General features: G+C 46.3%; 1 protein-coding gene across 1 annotated transcript; it reads right to left on the bottom strand.

Annotated features, from left to right (window-relative positions):
• Positions 1-1515: 1515 nt before the first annotated feature.
• On the bottom strand, positions 1516-2160 carry CCDC70 (coiled-coil domain containing 70). Its single transcript, XM_090031725.1, has one exon. It carries the CDS (start codon positions 2158-2160, stop codon positions 1516-1518), a length of 645 nt encoding a protein of 214 aa, XP_089887851.1.
• Positions 2161-19509: the final 17349 nt, after the last annotated feature.

Below are 19509 nucleotides of genomic sequence, written 5' to 3'. Positions count from 1 at the left end.
ACAGGACCTGCTGCTAATGAACCCATGTTCGTTGCCCCTAAGCATAATCTCCCCTGTTGGCCCCTCGTGGATACGTGCCAGAATAATTTTCTCAAAAAGCTTGCCCAGGATCGAGGTAAGTCTAACTGGCCTATAGTTTCCTGGGTCCTCCTTCCTCCCCTTTTTGAAGATGGGAACCACACTGGCCCTCTTCCAGTCCTCTGGCACCACACCAGAGCACCATGAGTGCTCGTAAAGCAGTGCCAAGGGTCCCGCAATGACCTCAGCTAATTCCCTCAGTACTCTAGGGTGGAGATCATCCAAACCAGCTGATTTGAATACATCCAGTCCTTCCAGAAGTTCCCTAACTAGTTCCTCACTAACTCTTGGCCTAGGTATGCCTCTCCTGGGATCTAAGGGGGGCCCAGAAGGGGGGGATGACTTTTTGTGTATAAATTGTTTTAAACACAGTTAGGTAGGACACGCAACCTCATCCTTCAGCAAATCACAACTGAAATATTGAACTTGAAGTGATTGACTTCCAGTTTGTATATGCCCAACAATCGTAGAAGCCTTCAAATTCTTTACAAGGGCTTGTAAAGTGCTTTCTCATTTTGATCCAGGCCTTTTAAATGTAAACTATCACACGAACTTGGAACATGAATCTAAAGCTACTCACAAAATGTGCGAGTGCAACAAGTTTGGCTCTTAGGCTGACAAGATTCATTCTGGCTAAAGTTTCCACACTCTCCTTTTACCCCTTACTGGCCAAGCTGTAGAAGCCACAAAAAAGATCAAATATAGGCTATGTATTTCTGGATTATGTTTTAAATTTTGTGAATCTGAAGATTAGGATTTTGTTTCCTCATCAAAAATAGCCTGTCAGACATGAAAGAGCCATAGAGCAACAACAGTTACTTTTGTCATTCCAAAAAACAAGATTTCTTTTGTATGTCTCAGATAGGTATCCCCTCCTACAGTCCGGAGCTCTGTCATCACTGAACCTAGCATGATGACTCTTAAATTCACTGGTGTCTTACTCCAGTGAAATGCATATGTAAGATGCATTAATTTGAATTGCACCAGTGGATCTACAGCTTCTGAGAGATTTAGAATTATAATTAATATAGATTCTTGAAAAATCTTCATCCTTTTATGAGTCGTAACTTTACAAGCATCAGCCTTCCTCTTACAGGTGACACGTTTGGAAACCAGGTAGGTGCCTGACAACTTCAAAACTTTGACCAAGATACAGGGTCACAGAGGAATATACAATACAATGAAAACATAACTGCAATTATCTTAAAGCGAATTAAATCTGCTCAGGTCCCTTCCGACCCTACAAACTATAAACTATGAAATTGGGAAATGGTTCTACAATGGCACTCCATTAGGCTTTTATTAAGTTTCTGAGTCAAAGTAGCTATTTCAGGTTTGATCAAAGCAGAGTGGTGACTATTTAAACAACCTACTGCCTCAATGTATGCGACTTTGCAAGTGTTGGTTTTATGCCTAGGGCAATGGTTTACATTTTGTTTATCCTCTTCCTCTACAGGCCACTGAGCCGTGGCCCCTAGCAGTATTGATAGCTACTGCTACAAGTAACTGTTCCTCTCTCAGAGGACCAAATGCCCCCTCCCAGATAGTTTTTTCATCTTCCTGGAGGGCCTTTTCATCTTCTCGGAGGGCTTCCTCATCTTCCCAAAAAGTTCTTTCCGCTGCTAGGAGAATCTTTTCATCTGCCCACAGGGCTTTCTCTTCTGCCCACAGGACCCTGTCCTCTTCCAAGAGGGTCTTGTCTTTTTCCCATAGTACTTGATCCTCCTTCCAGAAAGCCTTGTCCTTCTTCCAGAAAGCATTATACCCTTTCCAGAAATCCCTGTACTCCTCCCAGAAGATGTTTGCTTCTTCCCTAAAAGCCCTTTCTTCCTTCTGAAAGGCATTGTCCTCCTCCCAGATGGGTTTTTCTTCTTCCCAGAAGGCCTGGATTGCCATCCTGAAAGCCCTTATCTTGTCCCGAAAGGCATTAATTTTCCCCTGAAAGTCCTTGATCTTCACTTGAAAGGCCTTGATTTCCACCCGAAAGGCTTTCTCTTCCCATAGCTTCTTAATGAGCTGCTCCTGTCGGGGGGTGAAGTAGGAAGGGCAAGACATTGAGCAGCAATGGCAGTTCTTATTCATTCACTGGTCAAGCTTGGTGAAAGCAGTCATCACTTATGTTGGCTTGTGATGGGACCAGACACAGGCCAAGCCCAGTCAGGCCTGTCATATCCTATGAACCACAAGATAGAAAAGTGTTCTAGATCAGCAATGACAACCATGACTGGAAGTACTTAAGCTTATGCAGTGATTGTGCAAATTAAGGGGCTTAAAAATCTGGCTATACCATATTTATATGGCTGGGTCATGAAAGCATAGTAAAATGCCTTATTTATGTTAGGATTTATATATCACCAATCACTGTAGTATTTGGGTGTGGATTCTGTAGTGTTGGTGCAGAACCAGACTATTTCAAAGTGATTTTTCCAAAACGATTTGGGGCACTTCTGTTTGAGTGCCCAACATGAGGTTTCTACTGGAGGGCTGGGTTCTCCAAGTGCAGCCTCTGGAAAACGAACTTCTTTCCAATGTCTCAAATTAGAGACCAAAATATGAAGGTACTAATGATAACTAGTCACTTCAACAATGGAGAGAAATTTCTGTTTCCAATTTTCCAAAACTGGAAATATCCAATTTTCTGTTTACTTGCCCTGCCTAATAATTCCAGAATTGAGGGAACAGCTGATTACTTATTTATACTGTTTTATGATATTTATTATGATTTATTGCACAATGCCTCAGGCTTCATAGCAGGGAGCAGGCAGCTTTAAAAATAAATTCTCTTATTTATTAATTTCTTATGAGAGACTTCATCAACCTCTTGCTAAAAAGTGAGAAAAAGTTCAAGGGACAGCAGGTGCAATGTACAGAATAGTAATATGTACAAAATAGCCTTTCCTTGGTGCTGGTACTTCTCAAGAAGGCAAGGAGTTTACATGCATCTGCACTGCAAGCTGGAAGCCTGATTACTAGGGATCCTGGTTTTCTCTGCTAAAATAAAATCCTCAATTTTCAGCGTAAAAAAAGTAACCCAAAATATCCACATTTTCCTGGGATTAAAATGAAACACCACACACACACACACACACACACACACACACACACACACACACACACACACACACACACACACACACACGTTTCATTTTAATCATGGGAAAATGTGGATTTTGGGTTACTTTTTTTACTCTGAAAATTGGGGATTTTTTTTAAGCATAGAAAACCAGGATCCCTGGTAATCAGGCTTCCAGCTTGCAGTGCAGATGCAAGGAATTCACTGGACATGAATGTGCTTCAGAGGCATGTTCAGCAGAACAGATTAAGAAGCTACCCATCCAGTATGAAGCCTCTCTTTCCATGACACACTTAAAAATATAAATAAAGAGCTTAAACCAATATAACAAAGTCCAAACGTTTCCATTTTGTCTTAGAATTAGGGCCCTACCAAATTCACAGCAGAAGTGTGCTGTGTTGTGTGGCTCCTTTAATTTTGCAGGTTGCCCCATGCTCCCCACTGCTGTTGATTGGTGGAGGAGCCCCACTTGCGGTTCACTCATGATTGTCAACGAAGCAAAAATTGTGGTTTTAAACATGACACTTATTTTGTCACCCTGCCAGTCAGCAGCAGCAGCAGCAGCAGGGGGCACATGGAAGAACCTGCAAGATCAAAGGAGCCACAGTGCAGAACCACTTCTGCCATGAATTCGGTAGGGCTCTACGTATAATGTGTTGCTGGACAATTTCAGTTAAGATTATATCTGAATACATTTTTTCCCTTTCAAACATTATAACTATCCTATCTTTTCACAGACGGCAGGACATGAGGCAATGGGTTTAAGTTGCAGCAAAACAGGTTTAGATTACATCTCGGGGAAGAATTGTAAGAATGGCAGAAAAATGGAGCAAACTACCCAAAGTTGTGAAATCTCCTTCACTGGAAATTTTCTGTTGAGACAGTATAGACATGCAATCAATACCTGTTAGTAGCAAGATGTTGGTGTCCTGCTCTGAAGTCACACCTGAGCCTACTGTTATAGGGACTGTCATCTGACTACACATTGCAGAAAATGTTCCCAGGTTGTTGCTTTTATGAAGTGCTACTGTAAACAGGCATCAGCTCTAGCATAGCCTGCATTTGTGGAGGTGGTTGGATTAGATAGCCCTTGGGGTCCCTTCCAATACTATGATTTTACTTCAGAAAGTAAAAGCCCAGAGGTGCATAGTAATTTTGCTTGGTAATTATATATATGTTACCAAACTCTGAGCATTTGTAACAAATTTAAGAGGCCTATTGTACTTACACATGTACTGTCCTTATATCAGCTTGATGTCTGAAGCCTACTAGTGACAGTGACTAGCTAAGATGCAAGTCATCTATAGTGATGTCATTTCATACAGTATAACACAATTGATTGAAAGCCAAGCAACATGTGAATGTAGTAGCAGTCACTGAGGCAGGGCTGAATGAAGGAGGCTTTTACAACTTGAAACAAATACTTGCATCATATTCAGCCAAGAATATGTTATTCTTCTTTCATTCTTTGCTCTTTCTGAAAAGGACTGGCAAATCAAGGGCTGTAATAAATATTATTCTAAACTCACAATATCTATGCAGTCCATTCACCTTGCCTTTTAGCCAAATGCTCCTGGCTGAAGGACCTGTACCATATAGATTTTTATCAGTTTGCATTAAATGTTAGATAAATATTACTATTTTTGTTTTTGTTTGTGTTCATGTGTATCATATTAAATTAAGGCACTACAGCTCCCATTTTAAGATCATTATTCAAACAGAATGAAGACACATATGTTGTGATGGAGCTAAAGCTAAGCTTAATAAGCTCAAATGAACACAAGCCCTGTAGCACAGGAAGCAAGATTTCAATAGGTAAATCTAGGCTACCAACATCATACTTTAGATACCTACTGAAAGTAAAGTGGTCTGATTTGTTATAACTATTAAGTATCCAGCAGTTCCTATTGAGGTCAGCACAAACAATTGGGTGTTGAATACATTTGAAAGTTAGTCCACCTATGTATCATCATCAGCAATTCCTCACAATCAAGAATGATTACTCTCACAGTCAAGTAAGAGGTTGTAGATGAGTCCATTAGTGGCTAAGAAGGTCAATCCTAGAGCTCCAGACTCTCTGGCAGACACCACAGGTAGTGGTTAAAGGGAGGGTCAAATTGCGAACTTCTCAGTCGTGTTTCCTTTCCTTCCATTTCTGTCATTTTTCTGCCTCCAGGGTGAGTTGGTTTTCTTCGAAGTAAGATGTACCTTCTCTTGCAAAGTATCACCACGTAGCCCTGTCCCAGGCTAGTTTTTCCCAATTTGTGGTGTCAATGCCACATTACTTAATGTTTGCCTTGAGGGTGTCCCTGAAGTGTTTTCACTGGTCCCCATATGTTCTTTGTCTTCTGCTGAGTTGGGAGTATAGCAGTTGCTTTGGTAAACGTACATCAGACATGTGCACACAATGCCCTGGCCACCATAGCTGATGTTGAATAATTAATACTTCCATGTTTGTGGTGGTAGTGTCAGTGAGGACACTGGCATTTGTATGATGATCCTCCAACTTTATGCCAAGGATCTTCTGGAGGTAGCACTGATGAAGGCATTCCAGGCTTTTCAGGTGGTCTCTGGAGGTCACCCAAGCTTCACAGCCATAGAGAATAGTTGGGGTTACCACAGCTTTATATAACATGAGTTTTGTTTGAGTCCTGATGTTGTCATTGTTGAATACACAATGATACAGTCTCCCAAAGGCAGAGCTGGCACATCAGATCCTATACTGGCTGTCCTCTTCGATTTTGGCCTTCTTTGAAAGATGGCTACTGAGGTATGCAAAGTGTTGAACATTCCCCAGGTCCTGTCCATCAATGAGGATCTTTGCTGGCCAAGTTAATTGGCCCAGAGCAGGCTGGTGAAGCACCTTTATTTTTCTGATGTTAAGGGTCAGTCCCATGCACTGGTATATTTAAGAGAAGCAGTTAAGGGCCATTTGTAGGTCCTCCTCAGTATATGCACTGACAGCATAATCATAGGCATACTGAAGTTCCATTTATGTATAATAAGTTCTGAAGTTCCATTTAAGTTCCATAGTAAGCACCTAAATATGGATTTAGGATCCTATTTTTGAAAATCTTGACCAAACTCATTGATGTCAGTAAAGTTGCTGACCTTCGAGATTTGCAATACATCTGTTGTCTACCATGTAAACATATTACAGTGCAAATACTGATGCTGTATTCAACTACTTAAAATGAAGACTGCCATTTTTTTTTCTACATAACTCACCTTTAAAGGATTTTTTCAGTGTAGTTGTAAAATGTTGCAGGGTTGGTCCTGTCTTCATGTCATCAACTTTGAGTCAGATTTACCTGCATGTTTTGGCTGCTTTGATGACAAAGAAAGAAGTAGGTAAATTGTTAATATATAGGCAGACAGACAGAAGTAAAAATGATGAAGAACAAGATGCAGTTCCGAGTCCAAAGAGAGCAAGAAATTGGAGGCAGGAAGCACAGAGTTTACTGGGAGGCTTTGAGAAGGAATAGACTGCTCTTTAGATGCTTTACCTCTTGGAGGACTTACTCCTCCTGCTTTCTCTTTCTTCTCAGTGACCCAGTTCTTCAACTGCAAGAAACCTTCAGCCAAGTATTTTTCCCCTTCACTTGGGATGATCCTGAAGTTTATTTATATGAAGCTCAGTGTCTTAGCACAGAAAGCCATTTCATTAGGTAAGACCAAATATGGTGATTTTGACCAAGCATGCATCCATATGATCCATTTCTTTCTCTGGAAAGGCATTTTCTTCCCCCTCTGCGGGTTTTTTTTTCCTGGCTTGAATTTGTGTTCCTGGAGGGCCTATAACATCTTAGCTTTCTCCTCATTGGCTTTAGCCACCTTGTTTAAGGTCTTTACTTCTTCCCAAAAGTCTTTCTTGTGCTGAGTCTTCTTAATATATCTCATTTGGTGGACAATAGAGTTGGAAGCCAATATAGAAATAGCCAAAATTATTCACTTACTTTCAAACTTTGAAGAAAGCCATGCTCCATATATGAGTAGTCTGTAGGCCAAGCTCTGTTCAGTCTAGCACATCTTATAGATCACCATATAGCAAGTGGAATACTAGGTGAACAGGTGATCAGGTAAAACAGAAAACTGATCAGAGTAGAGTAGAAAGAGGTAAATTCTTGACTGTCCTGTACCTTCTCTTGTCACTAATTCAACAAATCATAGGGGATAATAACCTTTTACCTCCTTTTTCATATACCTTCAATAATCTGTGTTAATTTACCAAATCAAATGTAGTGGCTGTAGGACCAAGATTACCCATTTAGGATTAGATTTTGCAGCCTTCCTCTACTCAAAGAAAAGCTGAAAGCCCAACAACTTTTCTGGGAAGTATGTAGGCCAATGGGGCTGACTGTCAACACTAGTCACTGCCACCAGTAGTGTTTTTCAGATAGAGGAGTGAGAGCCCCCCCTTCCCCGCCTTGTCCTCTCATGAGAGATGAAAAGGATGCACTCTTTCTCGCAAGACATCAGGGCTGCTGGGCTAGGAGGAGGCACACATTAAACTTTGTGGGGAAGAAAGGTCTGAAGACAGAGAGTCATTGTTGGGACTTAGATGCTTACTGGGATACTGCACAGGAAAGGGAGATAATACAAGATTCAAAACACCTGTTTCTTGTCTTCTGCATCAATAGAGCCTTATTGTGGATACCGCTTCCATAGCAACAACTGCCTAAAAGGTGCTTAAATTCCAAAAGAAAGAGTCTGCAGTGTTCCACTGTGGATTGCTCCTAATGTTCATACGAGCCATCTGTTCTTATGTTTTATATTGTGGCACTGTATAAAGGCAGCAATTAAGATTGGAGCTCTACTGTGCTGAATTCTCTGTAAGCACATAGCAAGAGATCTGAACAAATGAGACCTATCAAGGGAGGGCTCACAGATACATTGTGTATAGTTTGTAGTGGAAGCACAGAGGTTAAGTGCCTTGCTCAAAGTTGCACAGGAAGTCTTGGAAGGTGAGAAACTGAACCCAGACCTCCTGCACCCAGTCTAGTACCTTAACCAGGGAACTATAAATGCCAAAGCTGTCTGTCAATGCAGCCACTTTCTCCTGTCTGAAAAGGGAGAAGGTATTAGGTGAGTCTTTGCAGTGAAGACGGAGTTTGCCCTACAGTAATTCAGCACTATCACTAAATGCCATCAGTAAGGGACATTGCCATCGGTATGTATTATGGAGTCAGAATGGGCTTCATTTGGGAACCAACGAGATGGTGTTTTGATGGAGGAGGCCTTGTCCTGATGAACTCCATTGACCTGATGGTGTTTAACACTGAGAAATGCAAGGTTCTCCACCTTGGGAAGAAAAACCTGCAGCATGCTTATAGGCTTGGCAGTGTTACACTGGCTAGCACTATGGAAGAAAGAGACTTGGGGGTCATCATTGACCACAACATGAACATGAGCCTTCAGTGCGATGCTGCTGCTAGTAAAGTGAGCAAAACGCTGGCTTCCATCCATAGATGTTTCTCAAGCAAATCCTGGGATGTCATTCTCCCCTTGTACTCGGCCTTGGTGAGGCCGCAACCGGAGTACTGCGTCCAGTTTTGGGCTCCTCAGTTCAAAAAGGATGTGGAGAAGCTTGAGAGGGTCCAGAGAAGAGCCACACACATGATCAGAGGTCAGGAAAACAGAACTTATGATGACAGGCTCAGAGCTATGGGACTCTTTAGCCTGGAAAAGCGCAGGCTCAGGGGCGATCTGATGGCCACCTATAAGTTTATCAGGGATGTTCACTAGGATCTGGGGGAACGATTGTTCACCAAAGCACCCCAAGGGATGACAAGATCAAACAGTTGTAAACTCCTGCAAAACCATTTTAGGCTGCACATAAGGAAGAATTTCTTTACTGTCTGAGCCCCCAAGGTCTGAAACAGCTTGCCTTCGGAGGTGGTTCAAGCAGCTTCAAGAGCAAATTGGATGCTTATCTTGCTGGGATCCTATGACCCCAGTTGAGTTCTTGCCCTTTGGGCAGGGGGCTGGACTCGATGATCTTCCGAGATCCCTTCCAGCCCTAATGTCTATGAAATCTATGAAATCTTCTGCAGCTACAGAATCACAAAATACATTAACTCTGATTTTCAGTTAACAAATGTGTAGTTGCTGATAATACTGTGTCCAGTTTTGGGCTCCTCAATTCAAAAAGCATGTGGAGAAGCTTGAGAGGGTCCAGAGAAGAGCCACACACATGATCAGAGGTCAGGAAAACAGACCTTACAATGACAGGCTCGGAGCTATGGGACTCTAGCCTGGAAAAGCGCAGGCTCGGGGGCGATCTGATGGCCACTGATACGTTTATCGGGGTGTTCACCAGAATCTAGGGGAAGGATTGTTCACCAGAGCTCCCCAAGGGATGACAAGGTTGAACTGTTATAACCTCCTGCAACACCGTTTCAGGCTGGGCATAAGGAAGAATTTCTTCACTGTCTGAGCCCCCAAGGTCTGGAATAGCCTGCCACTGGAGGTGGTTCATGCACCTACATTGAATGCCTTCAAGACAAATTTGGATGCTTATCTTGCTGGGATCCTATGACCCCATCTGACTTCCTGCACCTGGGGCAGGGGGCTGGACTCAATGATATTCCAGGGTCCCTTCCAGCCCTAATATCTATGAAATCAATGAAAATTGGTATGAGATCAATTTTTTTATAGAAAGAGAGAATAAAATAAGAATGAGACTCAATATTATACAGTTATCTGCATAAGCTTTATATTTTTTCAGACATTACCTAATTACATAAGTGGCACAGCAGTTTTGTTTAGTGATTTGCATATACTATCAACAATATAAAATTTGCAATAAATTGAAGAGCATCATACAGTACTTAGATAGCTACTGTCCATGAATCATCTAGAAAGCTGATGCCTTCTGTGACATACTCTTACTAAGTTTGATTTTAAGTTATCTAGAGTGATATAATTCACGAAGTGTCACTTCATTTCAATGACATAATACTGTGGCATGACCTCCGAGAATGATTAAAAATATCAAACCACACTACCCAGAAATAGTCAAAGGTGAGAAGCCCTGCATAGATGTTCAAGTTCTTTGTCGTATTTCTGCTGAAAGAAATGATGCATTTGCAGGCATGAACAGTGGATCCTAATCACAAATCATGTCTCAAAATTCAGGACCTAATTCACCACTGAGTTACTCCAGCTTTATACCAGGGTAACTCCACTGATTTCACTTGCAGGGCCATGGGCACTGACAGATATCCAGCTCCTCACTGTAACTCATGGTGCTTAATAGGAAGTGCCATGTGTTACAATGACTCCCTGCCCCTGCCCCCGACCTAACAGACATTTTCTGTTAGGTTGGATGGGGGGTGGGAACTGAGTTCCACTTTGGAGTCGATTCAGTGGAGAGAGGCTGCCTGTCTGCAGTCTCTCTTCTCTCCCCACCCCCGCTCCGTCTCAGCTCCGGTGCTGCCTACAGGATGGAAGGGGAAGAAGGGAGGGGAGACAGCTCCAAGCTGGGGTTTGCCCATCCTGAGCTGGATAGGGGCAGGTGGATTGGAGCCCCCACACCTCAGAGGGGAGGAGGGAAGCTCCAATCTGCCTGCTTCTCCTCCAGGTCAGACTGGACAACCCCAGCCTGGAGCTGCCCTCCCCTCTTTTCTCCCCCTTCTCATCCTGTAGACAACACTGGGGCCAGGACTGGGCTGCATCAGCCTCAATCATAAGCAGGGGAAGACCGAAGTTAATGAAGGTGCTCCAGTTTGGAGCACCTTCATCTGAACCCTCATTACATGAGGGTTAATTTTTTACTTAATCAGACACTTTAAAGTGCTCTGCAGCTGTGCACTTCTGTCAGGGCACAGCTGTAGAGTGCTTTCAAGGGGCCAATCACTTGACAAATATCACTTCTGTCAGTGTCTCGTTTGTGATCTTAAAATGTACTAAGTACTATCTTAAAACTAATTAAAGTTTTCTCCCCATTACCTCTACTTGAAGGCTGTTTCAGAGTTGCAGTCCTCTGATGGTTAGAAACCTTCTTTTCATTTCCAGTCTAAATGTATTTCTGGCTAGTTTATAGCTATTTTTTGTCAAGCTTTTCTCATAGCTTAAGTAGCTCTTATCCTGGCCTGTTCTGTATGTATTAAAAGACATCAGTCTTATGCCACTAGATAAACCAATGGCATAACTAGGGCACGGTGACTGGGCCTATTGACCCAGGCCCAAACTTGGGTGGCTGCTGGTGTGAGAGAGTGCTTATGCTAAGCAAGGCCTAGCATTAAAAAAAATGCACTAAAACTCTCAGAATGCTTCAAGGAGGTTGAGGAATCAGCGATTGACATTCTGGTAATCACTTTCTGACCCTTAGATGAAAATACTGAACTTCTGACCTTTAAACAATGATAAAAATAGCAGACATGCCGCTTACATTGTTAAGAATAGGAAACTGCATGGCTAAACCGCAATGATGAAAAAACAACTGCATATTATGTCAGTTTTGACATTTTAACCCTGCAAAAACCAGCAAAACATATAGATGAATAATGTATTTAGGTAATAGAAAATTAGCATAAGAAATATAAAGGTCATTAAGAATTAACATAAGAAGCGTAATGATTATAATACAAAGCGTATCACCTGATATTATAATATAGATAAGTTAACTAAATAACCAACAGAAGTAAGAATTAGAAATGCATATGTATAAGTGTTATCATATATAACTAATAGTAAAGTTATGTTAGATGACTCACTTCCACCATGGGGACAGTTTTGTATCTTTTGCCTAAAAAAAGATAAGGGACTCCTTTTAAATGAGCTGTTGACCAGTTCTGAGACTACTGAATCAGGCAGCCGCACCTAGCCTCCAGGTTAGAGAGCAAGGGCTTGATTTGGGAACCTCGTGAACCAACAGACCTCCTTTAGTTTATGACTTTGTGAAACAATAAAAGTTTTAAATTGAACAGGTCTGAGCCTGTGCTTAATTCAGTCCTATATAATTCGGCATCAAGCTCCCACAGCTGGTAGTCACATAACTATAATTGCAATTGCAAGGCAACTGGCAGTTGCTGCTGCCCCTGTCCCCTGGGTGCCTGGCTGCATCTCTACACTACTGAGGGAAACAGCGAACCCTCTCTGAGTGTCACTCAAATCTCTTTCTCTTGCCTGATCTGTTGCTTTCTGTTCCCTACCTTATCTGCTGCTGTGTTCCTGCTCCCTTTCTGATCTGCCATGTGCCATATACAGAGGCTGCCTATGCCATTTGGGTCACACCTGCTGCAGATTGGCCACCACTATCCTGCACTGTGCTTCAGAGCCTGAACCTCAACGCCTTTCTGATTTGGATATTTAATGAAATAGCCGTGGCACACTGTGAAAGGACATATCACAATTTATGTAGGCATGGAGTTACTGAATGGTAGAATTCCCACAGCAGATGCAAAGGAAATAGGTCCCAACCATGTTTCCATTGAAATAAATGGCAAAGCACATTTACATTATTACCATCAGGCTAAAATCCCTTAATTTGCTCAAGATAATTTGAGAATGTGTTAATTTTTTTAATGCATGTTCTTATTCTAGTACCAAATTATTTTCAGGTTCCCCCTTAAGGGAAGAGGAGAATCTCTAAGAGAGAATCTGTACTGTTCAGCATGGGAGTGATATGCTGTGGGTTGCACTCCTGTTTGGGTGTCAATAAGTAATTCCATTAATGGCATAATGAGTAGTGTGAGGTATGAAAGGATAACATAAAAAACAAGTGCCTGTTAGTGAGCGCATCTACATGAGACACGTGAATACGCATTAGCTTAATTTACTGGACAGTATGGGCTTGCATCTACGTGTGAAGGCTGTTACTGCACAGTAAAAATGGCTAATTGCGGCTATTAAAATTGATACCTGCAAATGCAAGTATCAAATTTAGTTACAATGAGTTAATGTGCAGTAAAGCACATTAGGGCTGCGTGAAGCTTCAGTAGCCGATTCTATTTGGAGGAGATTTGGTTTGATTTGGCAACCGAATCTCCAAATCCAAATCAAATCAGGAGACTCATTAATCTCTCTGAATCAAATCAAAAACCTCTGAATTGATTTGGAGAGAATCAGAGATTCAGCCATAGACTGTACAGGCAGGCACTAGGCAGTGCTGGCAGGAGCAGCTGTGGGAGCAGCCAGATGAGTCCTGGCTTAAGCCAGCAGCCCTGGGAGAAGCTGTGGCTTGTCCGGCTGCTCCCCTGGCTGCCCCAGCACTGGGGTGAGGCAGGCAGTGCTGGTAGCCCTGGGAGAAGTCACAGGGGCTAAGGGGAATGATGGGGGAACTGTGGGAATGATTGGGAGCTGGGGAATCGAACCAGGAGCTGGGAGTAATGATCAGGGGCTGGAGGAACAAACAGGGGCTCCCCCCCCGGCTCCTGGTTTGATCCCCCAGCAGCCCAATCATTCCTCCCAGCTCCCAATCATTCCCCACAGCCCCTGCAGCTTCTCCTGGGGCTGCCAGCACTGCCTACCTTGCCTTGGCAGGGGTCAGCTTGGGGAGCAGCCAGATGAGCTACGGCTTTTCTCGGGGCTGCCGGCTCAAGCTGGGGCTCATCCGGGTGCTCCCGCCAGCACTGCCTGCCTCTATAGTCTATGGCTGAATAAGATTCAGCACCGAATATCTTCAGATTCAACCGAATCAAATCGAGACAGTGATTCGAATCAATGAATCGAATCACTGTTCCTCCGAATCTCCGAATCCAAAGTGAATGCTTTCCACTTTTCACAGGCCTAATGCACATGTAGACACAACCTAGCACTAAGTTTACTGCTCAGTCTGTCCAGCCCCAGGGCTCCTGGCTGGGAGTCTCTTCTGTCCCAGGGCTGGGCTGCAGGGTGAAAAAGCCTGCAGACATTTTGTGCTCTGGGACACACACATCAGGAGCCTAAAGGAGTCTGTTCACTCCACAGGAGCACTGCAGGCCACATGTGCCCCCCCTGGACAGGACACAGGTTGCCTCTTCCTGGGTTGGCTGGGAGCCAGAGCTGCTGCCTGGCCACTAAAGGGCCACTTGGGTGCTAGGGCACCCTCATCGAGCCAGGTAGGTGCTGAAAAGGGCTGCAGCCTACTGCACACCCTGGCCAACCCTGATAGCTCCTCAGGGCTGCTTGCTGGCTGCCTCTGGCAGCAGGACCATCACCAGCTCCATGTTGCTCACCCCAGGCACCTGCCCTGCTACTGCAGGTGCTGTGGGGTATAGTCTCAGTTGCATGGCTCCCAGCCCATTGCTGTGCCCCTGTGCTGGATGCTGCTGGCCCAGTTACCTAGGAGCCCCATACACCCTGAGCCCTGGAAAGGGGTTGTGGGGGGCAGGCTGCATGTGGCCAGCACCCAACAGCCCAGGGGAGCAATCGGAGATGGGGGGGAGGGTTGGCTAGAGGCTGCCTGGGCCCAGGCCTGGACAGTTGGACTTGCCATGGTCCCTGAGCATCCATGCCTGGTCAACCCCTGATCTGAGCCTGGGCAGTGCACGGTCCTGGTGCAGAGCATCTTATTGCTGAAATGTTGCAAACACTCACAAAAGGCTTCTGTCTCTTGCCTCTGCAGGGGCAGCATCTGGATATGAGGGAGAGGCCACTAGCCCCAGCAGGGATGCAGGCTCTGAGTCATTGCCACCCAGTGCTGGAACCCTCTGCATGCGCTGCACACACAAGATCAGCCTTTCCTGCTATAGCAGCTGGTAGAGGTGGCAAAGGAGTGGGAGGCATGAGTGCAGGCCTGGCAGGAGGAAAATATCACCCAGGAGACTGTCTAGGAACATGAGTGGGACTGGGCAGAGCAGGAGTTCTGGGCTGAGCTCCTGCCCCTGGAGCAGAAGTGGATCCAGCTGCTCAGGCAATAAGTGGCCATCCAGACCCAGGCACTGGAGGCCATGGATGAGGACTACTGGACCCTGGACACCCTCCTGGGCCTGGCAGTCCTGTGAGTATCCCCAGTGCCCGGCCTCCATCCATGGCCCTGCAGGGCCCCTGGTACTCCCCTGCTGTCCCACAGTAGGCCCCTGCCTGGGCCTGGGAGGAAGTTCTCTGGTGCCTCCTGCCCACAGGAGCCCCTGGCCTGGCCCCTGTCCCAGGTCTGCCACCACCCACTTGGTCCCAGGCCCACCACTCATGGAGCTGGAGGTGCCAGGAGTAGCACCACAAGAAGGGGATGCTGGCCCTGCTGGCCTTGGACTCAGGTAGCCAGAGTAGGAGCCACCTGCCCCAGAGGAGACCCAGCTGACATCACCCAGGGACAAACTCCGTGGTCGCCATGGCACCTGGATCCATGATGGGGGGACAGTGAGAGGCTGGGGTGCTGGGCATCTGCCCCCCAGGTGGGTTTTTTTATTGTTGTTGAGTGTGGAGGGTGGTTGGTGAGTGGGGAGGATGGTGGAGCACCTCTGTTGGTTGAAGGGAGAGGAAGGAGGGATCTCTGTTGGTTGAGTGGGGAGGGGGATTTATGTGTTGGGGAGGGTGGGGCTTGGGGGCTCTGTGTGTTGAGAGGGGAGAGATGGGGGCTGGGTGTTAGACATCATCATCATAGACATCATCATCAGGGCTGGAAGGGACCTCGGGAGATCATCAAGTCCAGCCCCCTGCCCAAAGAGCAGGAAGTCAGCTGGGGTCATAGGATCCCAGCAAGATAAGCACGTTGTGAGGCGAATAAAGAGTTTTTGGTTCAATATGTACCTGGGCCTGAGAGTGGTGCTTGGGATGGGCAGGGGACAGGGGGGGTGTGGACAGTGGGACAGGCGGGCTAGATGGAGAAGTATTCTAGGGGGTGGTTCACAAGAGCCTCCTGCACATGGTGCTCTGGCCCTCACTGGTGGATGCGTGGCTCACCTGGGCCCTTGCCGGGGGGACCTGCTGCTGCCGCTCCTGCTGCAGGTCATTCTCCCGCTGCCAAGCTGCCTTTCCTGGTGCACATCCTCTGCCCAGGCCTCCTTGAACAACTCTCCCCGGGCCTTGCATATATTGGGCAGCACAGAAGCTGCTATGATGACCTGGGGGAGGTTGTTTTTGGCCACTTCAGGGCAAGCAGTAAGGGACTGCCAGTGGCCCTTTAGGTGGCCGAAAGCACACTTAGTGAGGGTGCAGGTCTGTCTGAGGCACCAATTAAAGTGGGCCTGGTGGGGGTCCAGGTGTCCAGTGTAGGGCCTCATCAGCCATGGGAGGACTGGGTACACTGGGTTCTCAATGAGCAGGGGTGGGATAGTCTTCACCAGCATGCCCTGTCCTCAGTTCCTGAATATGTGTGTGTTGTGAGCCCTGCCTGCCCAGCCAGTGCTGAAGTTGGTGAAGGTCCCCTGGTGATTGATGACTGTCTGCAGAACCACCGAGTGGAACCCCCTGCAGCTGAAGTAGGGCTGGTTTCCATGGTGTGGGCAGGTCACTGGAATGTGTGTCCTATCCAGAGCCCCAATATACTGGGGGAACCCCAGTGCTTGGAATCCTGTGACCACTGCCTGGGGATTGCAGATGTGGAGGATGGTGTCCACCAGTACATCCTGAAGGGCAACATACACCTCCAGGATGGCCTACCTAGTGGTGTCCTTGCTTACCCCAAACAAGTGCCCCACATATAGCAGGCTAACGGGAGTGACTAACTTAAGCACCAGGGTCAGGCTGTTGTTGGTGGGGAAGGCCAGGTACATGACAGTGTCCTGGCATTGCAGGTGGGGCTGGAGCTGGTAGAGCAGGTCATGAAGATGGCCTGGGTGATGCAAAAGGCATCAACCCCACTACTCATCATCCCAGTTGTGTTGCAGCAGGTGCTGCCACCAGTCCCAACTGGAATATCAGGCACAGAGGTGGCAGAACTGGAGAATCAGGAAGGCAACAGTGGCCCTGGTGGTGGCTTCCTGGATCCCATCATCAGCATGGCTGGCAGCAGCAGCTGCACAATGGTGGGGGCCCTGTGAGGTGCATGATGGGTGGGCAGGCAGTCATTGCATGTGGGTGGGCCGGGCAGAGTGAGATGGCCATAAGTCAGGTGATGATGACTTCAGCAGGCCATCAGGGTGACCGAGGTAGCCAGCAGGATCAGGACACCCTGTCCCTCACTGCCAGGGCAAGTGGCTGGGGAAGCCGTAGCTCAGAAACGCAGAGGGGGCGTGAAAAGAGCTGCCATGTGCTGCCTTTGTGGGTGCCTCACTGCACATCTGAGCACTGAAACTGGTAGCCCAGAGATCACAGTGTTTTAAAGATGGCTGCCAAGTGCTGGCAGCTGGGACTGGAGGCTGGAGCTCCACCCAGTGGCCAGGGGCACATGGTAGGGCTGGAGTTCTAAATCTAGTGCCAGGTCCCTGCCCAGAATCACTTACTGCACATTAAGCTAATGCGCAGTAAATCTAGTCTTGATTAATTGCTCATAGAGTCATAGATCATAGTTTAATAGATTGTAAGGCTGGAAGGAACCTTGAAAGATCATCAGGTCCAGCCCCCTGCACAAGGCAGGAAAGACAACTGGGAGCTTATTCCACAGTCTGGACGCGCTAACTGTGAAGAAGTTTTTCCTCATGTTAAGCCTGAAATAGTCTTCCAGGATTTTGTGCCCATTACTCCTGGCTTTCCCCAAGGGGCCCTGGTGAACAGTTGTTCACTGAGTCCTTGTATTTTCCGATGTAACAGTAAGCTGCTACCAAGTCCCCTCTCAGCCTTCTCTTTTTTAGACTGGAGAGTCCCAGGTCCCTCAGCCTTTCCTTGTATGGCTCGCTATGCAAGTCTCTGATCATACAGGTGGTTCTTCTCTGGACTCAAGTTTTACCACATCCTTGTTAAGGTGCAGTGCCCAGAACTGGACACAGTATTCCAGCTGTGGTCTCACCAATGCTGGGTAAAGTGGAAGAATCACTTCCTTGGTTTTGCACACACAAACAAGCCCAGTATCTATCTAAATAGTATCTATCTAGATCTATCTAGTATCTAATAGAGGGTTTATTTTTACTAGAAAGACCTAAAGCTCAGATCAATCATTTACAAATCTTCTTGGAAATAGAAGATGAAGCACTAATTTAGTGTTAGGCTGTCACAATAACTTGATCTGAATCCAACAGAAGGAATTTGGAGTAAACTGAAGTAGTCCTTCAAATAGTCTTCAGCAGAGACTGTAAACCGTGTATGTCCAAAAGAAACTGTTTCCCTTCTGCAGATTCCAAAGAGAATGCATTGCTTCCAGAGGATACACAAAGTAGCATAAAGCCAGAGAAGAAACCTCTTCCTTTTGCTTTCTGTAGTTGGACTAAAATCAGATACCCAAACAGATAGACTAGATACATACAGCTAAAGTGAAAGAGGCTACACAGAAGTGTTCTGCTTCTGTTGCCCTGATCTCCCTTGCACCCAGTGTAGGGTGTAACCTGCTGCCTCTTGTGGGACCGTCCTACCCACTAAGGGGTTACTATTCACCCCAGGACAGGTAGTGAAGGTTTAGAAGGAAACTTCACAACTTCAGGCACAATAGGGAGCTAAATCATAGAATCATAGAAAATTAGTGTTGGAAGGGACCTCAGAAGGACTTCTAGACTGAACCCGTACTCAAAACAGGACTGTGTCCACCTGGTCTTGGGGAGAGACTCTCATGCCACCTTGGAGCTTGCACCCAAGATTGGCTGCTGTGTTTGTTTCAGCGGTCTCAGAGAGGGCCCACGATCTCCCCAAGGGAAACCCAGAAACTCTCCTGCCGTGACTTTGATTTTTCTTTCAGTGGTGGGCTCCCCTCCTGTGGTCCCTCTTGGAACGACTGTACTTCCTGGTGGGTCTCCATGGGGCTCCACATCCCCTACACCCCATCCACGTGTCAGCCTCTAGGACGGCCACTTGATGTTTGGATGGCTCACCCTCCGGTGTGAACCCTTCATTCTCTCTTCATCAGCTGGGCTACAGATGACCCTTCCCAGCCCTATGTCTCTTTGGGATGTTAGGCTGTCCCAGCTCTTCTGCTGGGCCTTTTGCAATCCCCAAAAGCAAAAGAAAAAAAAGGAAGAAATTAATAGAAAGACCAAGGGGTAGGGCCATGGCTTCACTGGCCTGACATCAGTGGCTCCTGCAGTCCCCCAGCACCATCCTTGTTCCTTTCCCTCAGAGCAGACCCCTCCAACAGCTCCATCTCCAGATTCCTTGTCGGTTGCTGGCACCACCCGTGCCAGGTGCAAGGAAGCACCCTCGCTGCCTACTCCCCACAGTGCTTCCCCCTCAGCCTTCTTGATGCCAGCTTTTGTTTCAGCTGGGTGGGGTCCTGAGATGATGTCATCCGCCCGTGCCAGCTCTAACCAGAAATAAGCATGGCTCACAAACCGCACAGGTGCTCAGTGCCGGTGCAGCTTACCTGTCTCTTCCAGGCCCAAAACAGGGCTGACTTTAGGGCTTTTCTTGCA

The sequence above is a fragment of the Crocodylus siamensis genome, chromosome 1, assembly GCF_052110815.1.
Source record: "Crocodylus siamensis isolate JL-2025a chromosome 1, ASM5211081v1, whole genome shotgun sequence".
NCBI lineage: Eukaryota > Metazoa > Chordata > Crocodylia > Crocodylidae > Crocodylus > Crocodylus siamensis.
This window is presented reverse-complemented; position numbering and strand designations above follow the sequence as displayed.